The 12,723-nt window shown below is 53.4% G+C and overlaps 2 protein-coding genes across 10 annotated transcripts in view; one reads left to right on the top strand and one right to left on the bottom strand.

Moving 5' to 3' along the window:
• Positions 1–4,438, bottom strand: part of PBX3 (PBX homeobox 3) — a 102,312-nt gene extending 97,874 nt beyond the window's left edge. Inside the window, exons 1-3 of one of the 4 annotated variants that reach the window (XM_058037941.1) lie at positions 4,351–4,438; positions 3,303–3,893; positions 2,399–2,472 (exon numbers count right to left, since the gene is read on the bottom strand). In XM_058037941.1, the coding sequence (XP_057893924.1) occupies positions 2,399–2,472; positions 3,303–3,499 (271 nt within the window). In that variant the 5' untranslated portion in view covers positions 3,500–3,893; positions 4,351–4,438. The other 3 variants (XM_058037942.1, XM_058037943.1, XM_058037944.1) reach the window with 3 other exon arrangements.
• A 2,160-nt stretch (positions 4,439–6,598) lies between these two features.
• MAPKAP1 (MAPK associated protein 1) overlaps positions 6,599–12,723 on the top strand; it is an 80,788-nt gene continuing 74,663 nt past the window's right edge. For 3 of the 6 annotated variants that reach the window (XM_058038339.1, XM_058038343.1, XM_058038337.1), the window contains exon 1: positions 6,599–6,663. The gene's annotated coding sequence lies outside the window, so the exon portion shown is untranslated. Of the gene's footprint in view, positions 6,664–7,653; positions 7,738–12,497; positions 12,518–12,723 lie in introns of those variants that run through there. The other 3 variants (XM_058038340.1, XM_058038338.1, XM_058038342.1) reach the window with 3 other exon arrangements.

Raw genomic sequence — 12,723 nt, 5'->3', positions numbered from 1 at the left:
TACACACAGCTATTAATAGCTGTAAAGCACTTAAATGTATTATGCAGCACTTTTGAAAATGTTAAAATGTTAAAAAAGAAATGTCAGGCTAAATTCAGTAACTCAGTGATTTGCTTTGTACATGGTAAATACCTCACAGGGAGAAAAAATAAAAATCTTCAGCTCCTGACCCTGTGTGAGGCTTTCAGAAATGAGATGCATCCATTAACCCTTGCTGGGAAGTGACAGAGAGGCTCCATGCAAACTGAGGATTCCTCCTTGTGCTCTCTCCCATCCAGTCTCACAAAGTCCTTGCTGACTGTACTGAAACTACTAAGATGCAAATAAATACATAATTCAATATAAAAATTACTTAAATATCGCATTACTTGTTTCTGAACAGATATGACTTCCTCACCTCTGGAGGAAGGCAGTGATGAAGCCATCACAGCAATTCCCACACCCAGGTAAACTTTGGTTCTGATCAGGAAGAATTAAACACCAGCACATGACCCCATGGCAGGCAGGTTTAAGCCCCTGGCGATTGTCAGACCATGAGACATGGAGAGGGGGACACCTCTGCTTTAACTGCATCTCAGACCCTTCCCCGAGCTTCCAGTTTAGAAATGTTTGAGCCGTTCCCTCCAAGAACAGCTTCCAGAAAACAGGCTACAATTTATTTTCACGTTTTCTTTGCTTTAGCACACTAAGTAAAGCCTGAACAGACATTTCACCTCAACTGGGAGACCCTGAGTGAAGGTCCCCTTCCGGAAAGAGCTTTTGGTGGAGGTGTGGATCCATCTCCATCAATCACTCAGAGCATTAATCGTGTCCCTCCCGTGCTGCGGGGCTGGCAGGAGCTCGCCTTTGGGCAGGCAGACGCCTTCACTCTTTGTTGGTCCTCACAAAAGAGAGATAACTTGAAAACTTGCTCTACTTCTTGCAGCACAAATGCAGGCTCCCAACTTACAAGTTATCACTGAAACCCCCCAAAAGGTTTCAGACCACAGAGCCTCTTGTCAGGTCCCCCTCGCCTCACAAACACCCTGTGCCAGTAATCCCACTGCTGAAAGGACTCGGGCTTTCTTCGCAGCTCACCTCTGACATGTGGCTGACTACACTTGCCTTTCAAAACACTGAGGGTAAGCCCTCTGCAAATAAAGTGACCGCGGGACCTGCGCCTGCCTCCTTAATTGAAATGTGCCTCCTGCAAATGTCTCAGCACCGAGGGCAGGTTGCTCTCTGGCTCGGGAGCAGGACGGGCAGAGAAGTTTAGGGCAAGGCAGGAAACAAACACGAGCCGAAGGAAAGGGGTTACGAGCCGGCCGAGGTGGAACGTAGGTAGGTGGGAAGGGAGAGGGATCATTCCCCTTATCCCGGGTAATATAATGCAACATAAAGCAGAATCAATCTTAATATTCACAACACAGTCAATACCCTAGCGCTTAGCTGTCAGCAGGAACTGAAGTGGATCCCCGGTAGCAAAGAAACCCTTGGACATAAAGCACCATAATTCACAGAGAACCAACCGCTCACTCCGGGCTCCACGGCTCAGATTTGCAATGATTTCACGTTGGGTTGTTTTCATCCAGGTTTATTTTTGCAGTGTGGAATTGAGCAGAATGTTATGGAGTATCACATAGAGCTAAAAAGCCAGGCAATGGCTTAAGCTATATGCGAATAATTAGCTATTCATTTTTAAATCCAATCATAAATAAATGTTTTTGTTATTGTTAAATGTTTTTACTATTGTTAAATGTTCTTACTCTCATTGAATATTATTTTCAGTAAATGTCCTTGTTCTCATAACACAAAGCAGAATACTTTGCGAATTTTCTTCTTTAAACAAACAAACAAAAAATTCTATAAATTCAGTGATGTGAAAAAATTGCAAAAAAAATCTCCTAAAATGCCCACAAGAAAAGCACGGACTTTATTCCTGTCGCGTAAATGAAGACGAAAAAACCCCGCACTTTTGAGATGATTTTTGATAATTTTGGCGTTTAAAAACCCAGCGCCCGGGAGGCGCCGGAGCAGCGCCGGGCACAGGAGCGGGGTCGGGGCGCCCACGGCGGGGCCGCCTCGGGTTCGGCTCGGCGCCCTCGCCGCTCACGGAGCTCCCGGTCCGGTCCCGGGGTTGAATCCCGCGGTCACACCGCCCCGGCATGTCTTTCACACACCGTCTGACGGTACCACGGCAGCGCGGGCGCTCCGGGGCCGCGGGGGCCGTGCGGGGGGACCCCCGCGCCCTTTCACGGCGCTCCCGCCGCCTCAGGAGCCGCCGGGTGCCCCCGGCCCCGCGGGGCTCCCCCGGCCCGGCCCGGCCCCCGCCCCCGGCGGCGTGCGGGGCGCCGGGCCCGGCGCGGCGCAGGCGGGAGCGCTAAGATGGCTGCGGCGGCGGCGGCGCGGCGGCCCGTACCTGTTTTCTCCTTGATCTCGCAGAGGACGCTGAACAGGGCGGGTTTCATCCTGTGGCAGTTCAGGGCGTGTTTCCTGCAAGAGAGCACAGGACAAGCGGTTAGCGCCGGGCTCCAGCAACATGGCGCCTTCCCCAGCCCCGCGCTGGGGCCGCTCGCCCCCCGGCCGGGGGTCCCGGGGCCGCGGGCAGCGAGGGCCGGCCGGAACCTCCCTCATCCCGCTTCGCTTTCATGCGGAATTATCTTTGTGCAAACACCGCCCGAACGAGGGGGAAAAACCACCCCCCTCGTCCCCGTCCTGCGATATTAGAACTGATTTATTAAGGAGATTGGGGAGGGGGGGGGGGAGGTGTACAGAGTTAACATTGTTTTTGTATTTATTGTGATTTAATACAGCCAGGGTTTGGTTTGGGTTTTATTCACACACACACACCCTCTCCTGCAGCAATATCTGGTCAGATTTATAATTCATCTGCTGCCACTTTGAGACAAGAAAAGAAAGAAAGAGGCAAAGTTGTACTTTGAGGGATGGCCGGACAGACAGACGGATGGACGGCGGCGCAAAGGCCGGTATCCACCGGACAGTGTCCAGCGGGAACGGCAGGGACCAGCCACAGCCTCCCGCGCCACAGTGACGGCAGAACCATCGCACACTTCTACATTTATCATATCTATTTTTTTTTTTTTAAGGAAAGAAATCATTAAATAGCAACTTGGCTCTGCCTTGGCTGCTGGTAAATTTCTTACGGCCCCAAGAAGTTGCTCTTAATTGTGAGACTCCGGGTCTCTGCAGAGGAGCAGGAAGGAGAGAAACAAAAACCACACACACACACCAAAAATAATTTTAAAATAATAATATTAATAATAATTTTTTTAAAAGACAAGGTTTAATTAGACGAAACCAACTTTGCTTGTGCCTCATCCAGGCTTTGGTCAGTGATGGTCATGATCTGATGGAGGATGTCGCCGATGTCCTGCTTCCTGCCGTCGCCGTCAGCCCCTTCGTGTCCGTGGGGAGGCGGCAGGGCCATGCCCCCCTGCACCGAGTGCCCGGCCAGGTTCACGCCGGCCAGAGTCTGCAGCATCCTGGACTGATCGTCCATGGCTCCGGGCCGGGCCGCGCTCCGGGCGGTCACGGCAGCGCCTGCCCCGCTCAGTCCCAGTGCCGCGCTCCTGACCGCGCTCTGCACACACACCACGAAAAAAGGAAAAACAAAAACAAAAAAAAAAGCCAAACAAAACAATAACAAAAATGTAGTATTTGTGTTTTGACCGGATCTCAGCTGTTTATTCCACTCTCTTCTCCTTCCCAGGGTAGTAAATCACTCTCTTCTTTAGTTACAATCTTCTTTCATCATCATCATATTGGTGCCTCGGATAAATGAGCTGAGCAGATTTCTGTGAGGTTTTCCTGGTACAATCTTCCTCCAAAGCTTTTTTTTTTCCTTATTTATTTTTATTGTTGCTTTTTATGTCTTTCCCCACTTGTCCAAAAATCTTCTTTGCAAAAAGGCAAAATTAAAAAAAAAAATACAAAATCAAAAAAACTCGCTTTCAAATCCTTCAGAAGTTGGGAGGGTGCAAACAGCAAAAACCACAACAAACCAGCGAACACCCCCACCCCCAAACTGCAACATAAAAAAGCCAAGAAAACACAATCACAGAGGGAAAAAAAAAAATTAATCGCCCTCCCCCCCAAATAACAAACGATCCCAAGTCTGTGCACGGGGGTGAGACAGCAGCAATCAAAAGTTTGAACTTGTGCAAAGAAAAGAGCGGAAATAACGGGGAAAGAACTGTAAAAAAATTAATTACACACTCTCTGCAAAGCAATGTGCAAAAATATCGGCCCGCCGGAATTTATGAGCCCCGCGCCCGGTGCCCGCGCGTGTTTTATGTTGTTTGATGGCCGCTCCGGTGAGGGATTGACAGGCTGCCAACGCCACTCACTCACCGCAGACGTGTCACCCTGTGAAGGAGCCGAGCGGCGCGCGAGAGGGAGCGGAGCGCCGGCCCCGCCCCGCCCGCCGGCCCCGCCCCGCCCGGGCCTGGCCCCGCCCCGCCGGGCGGTCCCACCGCCCCGCCCCGCCCCGCCCCGCCCCGCGCGGGGCCCCGCCCGCCCCGGTCCGCGCGCGCGGCCCTCCCGCCGGGCCCAGCGGCGCCCGCGCTCCCGGGGCGGGCGGGAGGCGGCGGCCTCGTGCAGGAGCGACGGGCGCGGCGGCCAATCGCTGTGCGGGAGAGCGAGAGCTGCCGGCGGCATTGGCCAATCAGCGCGCGCAGGATGGTGTCGTGCTCGCCCGCCCCGCCTCGGGCTCCGCCCCCGCCTGAGGAACTTGTGATTGGGCCGTTCGAACGGCGGCGTGGGCGGGGCGAGCGGCACAAGCCCCGCCTCCGTTGCCGTGGTGACGGCGGCCCGGTCCCGCCGGGCCAGGCCCGGTGCCTCCGAATTCCCGGGGGAGGCCGGGCCCGCCCCGGGCCGGCAGCTGCGCCCGTGCGATGGAGCCCCGGCGCAGGATGAAGGGTCCCGGGCCGGTGTGCCGCGGCCCGTGATTTGAGCGTGTCCCCGCGGAGGAGCTGCGGGACAGAACAGGAGCCTTTGGCACAGCCCACGGCTCGGGCCGTGCGTTACCGGCGGCATTGCAAATTATCTTTTTGTAAATCTGCACAGAACCGCGGAAATGGGAAGAGAATAAAGCACAGGCACCCAGGGTAATTACGAGTTCATTCTCTTAAGAGGTTCCCTGTAGGTCGCTGCCACCCCTCCTCAGGCTGTCCTCCCGTGGGACACTGCCCCGTTCGCTCCAAATTCCTTCAGCCCCGGTCCGCTTTGCGCACACTTTGGGTGGTGTCTAACACAGCTGCCCCCGCGGAGGCCTCGTAGGGAAGGCTGCTGTAGGTGCGATGGACAGTCACAGCGGCACTTAAACGATCCGCAGTGTGCTGAATGTGCTCTGTCTGTGACGGACGATCTCAGTGGAGCATGCCCAAACTCATCCTCTAACCTTCCTGGTGCTCTGGCTCATTCCTCAGGCTGGGCTCCCCCAGTCCCGGCTGGCATCACCATCCCACGCCGTCCCTGGAACCCTTTCACCAACTGGCCAGGGTCAGGTGTGGCTGGTGCAGATGGAGATGGCTCCTGGTCAACAAATCTGTGCTCTCACTGTCCCCCCATGCAATTAGTGAATTCATTCACATTTCAATTACTTTACATCTTAATTCTCCACCATCGTCTGTCTTGAGCCAGTGAGTTTTCAGGGTTATCCAGTTTTACTAAGAATGCTACCCCAAAGGCATTTTAAATTGGTATTATTGTGATTATTTCACCAATGCATTTGCAAACAGGAGAGGGCTCCCTGGCCCCTGCAGGGACCTGCTGGCCTCACCACATCAGTGGAAAGCTGCTGTTCTGGGTGATTTTTTGTACTGTTTTAGGAGGCTGAGTCCAGTCACTCCAGAGCTTTGGAGTGACTCAGGCACCTCCCTGTGAGATGCTTTGTGCTGGGGCAGCTCCAGCTCCTGCCCTACTCTGCAGTGCCAGTCACTGATACCTGCTCCTCACAGGCCCTTGGTGGCACTTGTGCCACGCTGTCCCCTGTCCCTCTGAAAGGCAGCTGCTGAGACTGCCACGTTAGCCTTTCCTCGGGGATTAATTAACAAGTGTCCTTACTTCCACAGGAAATTGCAGAGCCTGCACCAGCAAGTCTGGAAAGGCGGCAGAGATACACGGCCAGGCACAGGAACCCTGGGAACAGCTGGGAACAGCTGCAGCTCCGGAGGCCGGCGGTGTGGCTGGGCGCCCCTGCTCGCCCTGGCAGCCCGGGGTGACCCAGGGCCGCTGCTCACGGCCTGGGGCACGGGCAGCAGCGACCGGGTGTGGGGTTCATCCCCTTGTGTGGTACACCGAGCGCTACCGGCACGGTGCTTTTATTGGAAATAAAACTGGGGCGGTCCCCGTGAGAAAAGCCTCCTGTGTGTGGCCGTGCGGCACCGGTGAGCGCCGCGCGGGTGTCCCGGTACCGACCCGGGCACCAGGGGCGGGGCGGCCGTGCCCGCCGGAGCCCGTGACCCACAGCCGTGCGGCCGCACCGCCTCCGGCCGGGCCGGGCCGCTCCGCGCCGCCGGTGCCGCCGGTGCCGCCGCCCCGCCCGTTCCGCGCCGTCATTTCCGCGGCCGCGGCGCTTCCGGGTCGCGCGCGGCCCCGCGCCCGTTCCGCCGGACCCGGACCCGGAAGCGGCTGCGCGGCCCCGCGGCGGCGGCGGCGGCGCCGGTAAGTGCGGGGCGGGGGGGCGGCCGGGGCCGGGCTGCCCGCGCTGTCAGCCCCTCGCGGGCCCCGCGGGATGCTGTGACCGGCGGCGGCGGCGGCTGCCAGCCTGCCCGGGACGCGGCTCGGGGCACCGGGGCTCCCCGGGCGCGTCTGCCGGCGGCGGGGCGGGAGCAGCGCGGGGCGGGGCCGGCGGAGCGGGGCAGGCGAGCGGCGGCAGCGATGGGTGGCGGGGCCAGGTGAGTGCGGTGCAGCGGCGGGACCGGCGGGGAGCCCGGGATGCCCCGGGGCAGCGGGAGGCACGCGGCACCGGCCGGTGCCGGTCACTCCATCCCGGTCCCGTGACATGTGTCCCGGTCACACGGCCCGTGCCCGTGTCCCGGCCGCTCCGAGGGCTCTGCCCGCCCCGCGGCTCCCGGCGGCGCTTTGGGCAGCGTCACGCCCAAATGCCGGTGTGGACGGGGCTCCCGGCTCTGCACCTGCCTGCGGTGCCGGGAGCGCACCGGGCAGCGGGAACCGTGTCCGGGACACCCAGCAATGTGCATTTCTGTGCTAGTGAAGTTTGGAAATTGACTCAACAGAGATGCCGAGCTTGGATATCCCGAGTGTTCTGGACGGTTTTAGGCGTCGGGGGATTATCAGGTAGATGCAAGACTGGGAATTAGACTCTCGGTTACTTTTCCAAATTCAGAACAGCTCCATTCACGGACACTTTTTTAGGTTAGATTAAAAATAAATTGAGATCAGCATGTACGTATAGACTTGTACAGAAATAACTGAAGCAGGGAGAACCAGTTTAGTCAATTTCTGTATCAATGGTGTTTCAGGTCTTTGTTGTAACACCCTTTCCTCATCGGTTCGTCAATTTTCGCCCAATTGCAACAAGTAACAAATTTAAAATAACAAATAACGAATATTAAAATAACAAGTAACAGCTACATTCTTGTTATGCATTTCCTTTGGATCAGTGAAGGCCTCTGCAGGTGAAGCAGCCTGGCACAGGGATCTGTGTTCTGTAGCACGAGATTTTCCCGACCATTCGAAGCTGTGAGCGTGAAAAGCACACACCTGTACAGAAAGGTCAGTTATGGCAACAAATGGTACAGCACAGGAGCAGCATGCTGGTCACAGCCCCGTGCAGGAGCTGCCCATTCCCATATGGCCACTGTTTTTGGAGATCACGCAGTCACTGAGGTTGGAAAAAACCTCTGAGATCATCGAGTCCGGCCTCTGACTCACCAGCACCTTGTCAGCCAGGCCAGAGCACCGACTGCCACCTCCAGTCATTCCTTGAGCACCTCAGGGTGGGGATTGCAGCCCCTTCCAGCCCGGACAGCCCTTTGTGTGAGGAAATTCCTTCTGGGATCCACAGTCCCTTCTGGCATCCGAGGGCAAGTGACACTGGCTGAGAAATGGGCATGCAGCTCAGCTGTCTTCATTTGTTCCTGTTTGGGGACCCTCTCCCGCACCTGGGGACCCTCTCCCGCACCTGGGGACCTGTCCCACACCCCGCACCTGGGACTCTGCCTAACACTGGGACCCTGTCCCGCACCTGGGGACCCTGTCCCGCACCTGGGGACCCTGTCCCGCACCTGGGGACCCTCTCCCGCACCTGGGGACCCTCTCCCGCACCTGGGACTCTGCCTAACACTGGGACCCTGTCCCGCACCTGGGGACCTGTCCCACACCCCACACCTGGGGACCCTGTCCCGCACCTGGGGACCTGTCCCACACCTGGGACCCGCCGTGCAGGGAGGGGCTGCCTCAGGCATTGTAGCAGAGTTCTCCAGGGCGTTTCTGTTAGTGCACACTTTCTGTTAGAGCACACAGACTCCGGGCTGTAAAGTTTTGATATTAACCCTGTGTGTGTGTGAGCTGAGGGGCTCCATCAAACTGTGGTGCCTTGTTGTTCACTGTCTGCCAGCTCAGTTTCATATCCCAGACAGCACAAGGGCAATCCCTACCTTGTTTGCTTATTGCCTGAGAAGTGCTGTATCTAAATCCAGTATCCTGAGAGCAAAACAAAGCTCCTTGAATATGTTTTGTGTGCTCTTGAAAGAGACAGACCCAAAATTAAAAGCCAGAGGAGCAGGGGATTCATCTTTTGCTGAAGAAATGTGAATCTGTCCAGTTCCAATTGATGTAAAGTCCCAAAGGGGCTGAAGGTCTCAGGCATTTTTAAGTAGGTCTGATCATCATGAGTGTTTCTTAAGTCAGAAGCAGCTTGCATGCTGCTATATTTAAAAAATAAGATTACGATCATGTTTTTAATGCAATAAAAATATTTACATGCAGTCGGAAGTGGAATGGCAACAACGTAAAGAAAGTGACCAGGGCCAAAGTGTTTGTTTTGGCAGGTGCTGCTGTTTAGGGCACCCCGTGCCTGGCAGTGCCCGACCCTCCTGGTGCTGCTGCAGAGCTGTGCCATGGCTGTGCTGAGCCCCTGGGCTGGCTGCACCCTCAGCGTGTCCCCAGGCCCTGTCCTGGCTCCAGGCAAGGCAGCCTCTGTCAGCCTGGGCACCTCTGTGTGTGTAAAACCCAAACTTCTCAGTAGCAAACAGGCTAACAGGTAAAATGGTGAAACTTCCTGGTTCAGTTATTTTTTAAAATTGAAGCTTGTATTGATGTTTATGAAATTTATTAGGTTTTTTAGGCTCTTGAATATCATGCTGAGAATTGTGAAAATAGCAGCTCTAGTCTGATATTTGAGCACTGTGCTTTCATTCTCCACTCTACAACAAGATATCTTATTTATCACAGAATCCCAGCATGGTTTGATAGCCCATCCATCCCTGCCCTCTGGCAGAGGAAGCCATTCCTGTGTCCTGTCCCTCCATGCCCTGTATGTGGTGTCTCTCCATCTTTGCTGTGGACTCCCTTCAGGTGCTGAAGGCTGCATTAGGTCCCTCCTGGGCCCTCTCCAGGCTGAGCAATCCCCATTCTCTCAGCCCTTCCTCGTAGCAGAGGTGCTCCATCCCTCTGATCATTTTTGTGGCCTCCTCCAGACCCACTCCAGCAGGTTGATGGCCTTTAGGAATGTTCAAGCTCAGCAAATTGTCTTTAAAGCATTTTAGGCATATGAGTGACAGAAAGAGTTCCATGGAAAAGCACCTTTGTTGAAAGTGTTCCTTCCCAGCTTTCTGTGCAAAATCCATCAGCTTCACCTTCTCCTGGACAGGGGCTGCTGCTCGCCTGGAAAAGAGTGTTCAGCAGGAATAAAAGTGAAATGAGTGCTCTGTGTTATTTACAAGGCCCTCTGGTTTTGTTTTGTTAGTTCAAAGCCAGCAGCAATTAAGGCTCAGTCATGAGCTCAGCTGTTTTCCCTGCGCAGCGATTCTCCCACGCGCGAGCTGCGAAATTGGGTCAGGGGGTTCGGGGTGGTGGGTCAGCCCCGAGTGGCTCTGCAGCTGTGCCGTGTGTCTGGGACCCTGCAGCCAGCAGGAGGAACCCATCTCCATCAGGGACATGGGAACGGAGAGGGGTTTGGCCGCGTTCAGGGAGCAGAGCCGGGCAGGAGCGGCGCTGGGAGCGCCGGATCCGGCGTTCAGCGCAATATCTGAATGAAAAATGACAACACTTTGTCATCTGTTCAAATTGATATTGCACTCTCGGCTGTGACAGCTGAAAAGGCCCACAGGTGCCATATAAAGAGGTGACCATGTTGTCATATTTCATTTAGGCATCCCTCTGCAAAGCCATAATTACCTAATTAGGTTGTTAATTAGGAGATTAGCATTTCGCTATATTGATAGAATGCTCTTTGCAGGCACGAGTCTAGATACAGATTTGTCTGCCCTAATTTATAATCTCTGCATTTTTTATACTTATTTATTTGCTTAAAATCTTGATGCAAGATTTCTCAGGTTAGCAGAGAATCAACTTATCTACAATTAAACAAATATTTGAGAATACCAGGAAAGAGAACAGTGAATACTTCCCATACATACCCCAATATTTTCTCCCCCCTCTAAAGCTCAGTAATTAAAATATTGGAATTGTTGTTATTTGCATCCTGATTAGTGTGACAACAGAAGTATAGCCAAATTCCAAGCAATTCAGAAATACAGAGCAAGTGCCAGATTGATTTACAGGTCTGGAAATGAACAAATAATTTGTTAGAAGTTGTGTGTAATGTGGTGTTTGCTCATCATAACTTCCCAATTCCAGTCTCTCTTGTGAGAGAGCTTCTTTATATGACTGTAAATGATTATTTCCTTTTTAATGATAGGACCGGAGTGTGAGTGACAGCTTCTGCAGATAAGTATTCACTCTTAAATGCACTTGAGCTTTTGCTGAAACATAAACTTGAATGTTCGTATATTTCAGTTCACTTTCCTTTATCCTGCATGCCCAGGACCTGTCTGTGTTTGAGGGGGTTGATTATTTTTGCTGCTGCAAATGCAGATAACCAGAACCATTTCTTGTGCAATTGCAGACAGAAGTTGACTGGGAAATTATTTCATGGAACCTGAATCATAAATTTTGAAGTATGTTCGTGCCGTCCTGTTCCTGCTTATATGACGCTGGGGGAAAAATCAATTTTTAATTCTAATCTGCCTATCTTTTTCATTAGTTTTTAAAGATCACTTTGAAGAGCTGCAGTCAAGGAGGTGTTTGAGTACAGGGACTGTGGAAGCCCTTGAATGATAACATGACCTGCAATGTATACAATTTTTCCAGCTTGCTGTGTTTTGAGTTTGTTAGCAATTGTCTTGGATCCAAATTGTACCTTCCACAAATTGTGTCTTTGGAATACTTTTGTTTACTTTGAACAGGGCTTTAATTGTTTATTACTTCCTTAAGGAGGATAGTCAATTTAGGCAATATTAAAACAAACAAAAAAAAAACAAAAACAAGCTACAGCTTTGCAGAACATGAGGAAAGAAGGTTTTTCTCCCCCTACTTCTTACTTTTATAATTTGGAGAGGAAGGTACATTGCAGGAATTGGCTTGAGAGTTTTGTGGAGAATTTGGAACTGCTTTTAGCCCTTTTTACTGGAGAACTCTTAAAACCATTCCATTAAAATTGGTGAAACTTCAAAGTTGTAGCTCTTTCCTGCAGCAGAACATTTTTAGTTGCTGACAGCTTTCTCTGATTTTATTGTTTCTTGCAGCTTGCTTAGAGGTCTGTGTATTTCAAAGCATGAAAGGCAAAAATACCAACGTGAAGAAAATATTTCCTGGAAGATGCCACGGAAAAGGGGCATCTGGCTTGTCATTTTAGAGACATGTCCTGCAGTCAGAGATGTGCTGGTGGCACCACAGGGCTTTTGGTGGAGCTGGAGGGGTCTGACCTGGAGCCTGCGACCTTTTGGGGACTGGCACAGGGTGTGCAAGTGCCTGCTGGCTCTGGGGTCACCTCACCAAGAGAAATCCATATTTCTGCTGGGAAACGTGTCAGGAGCTGCAGGAGGGAGCAGGCTGGGGCAGAGGGTGGCACAGAGGGCCCTGCCCCGCTGCTGGCAGCTGTGCAGGTGAGACACGGCTCTCTGCAGGTGTGGGGCAGCGCCAGGAGCAGCCTCTTGTGCTGGGCAGTGCCAGCCTGGCACCGTGTCAGATTGCACTGCGCTCATTTAACAAACCCAGAGATCCATTCTGAAATAGCTGCCTTTCCCCAAGTGAGGAGAGCTGCTCTCAGCATTTTTCACGCTCAAGGTCAAACGTTCCCCTGCAGCCAGCAGCAAGCGGGGCTGGCAGTGGCTGCAGTGCCCCCATGGCTGGGTCCAGCACGGGGCTGGCTCCAGCTGTGCCCGCTGCTGTCTGCCTGACACCGCGGATGGATGGGAGCGTGGCAGCCGTGAGCCCCAGCCTGTCCTTGCCCCTCATCTCACACTGCTCTGCTGTCTCGTTGTCACCTCGGGTAGGTGAACGTGCAGATACCATCGCTGTGTGGGGCGTTGGTGGGGGAACGGGAAAGCCAGAAATCTTTATTAAATAATTGCAGATACCATCCCTGTGTGGGGCGTTGGGGGCGTTGGTGGGGGAACAGGAAAGCCAGAAATCTTTATTAAATAATGGCAGCGCATGGAGCAAGCAGGAGGGTCACAGGAACAGTTCACATGTTGT

The sequence above is a fragment of the Melospiza georgiana genome, chromosome 20, assembly GCF_028018845.1.
Source record: "Melospiza georgiana isolate bMelGeo1 chromosome 20, bMelGeo1.pri, whole genome shotgun sequence".
Taxonomy (NCBI): Eukaryota; Metazoa; Chordata; class Aves; order Passeriformes; family Passerellidae; genus Melospiza; species Melospiza georgiana.
Note: the sequence above shows the minus strand (reverse complement) of the source record. Positions and strands in the feature narration are given on the sequence as shown.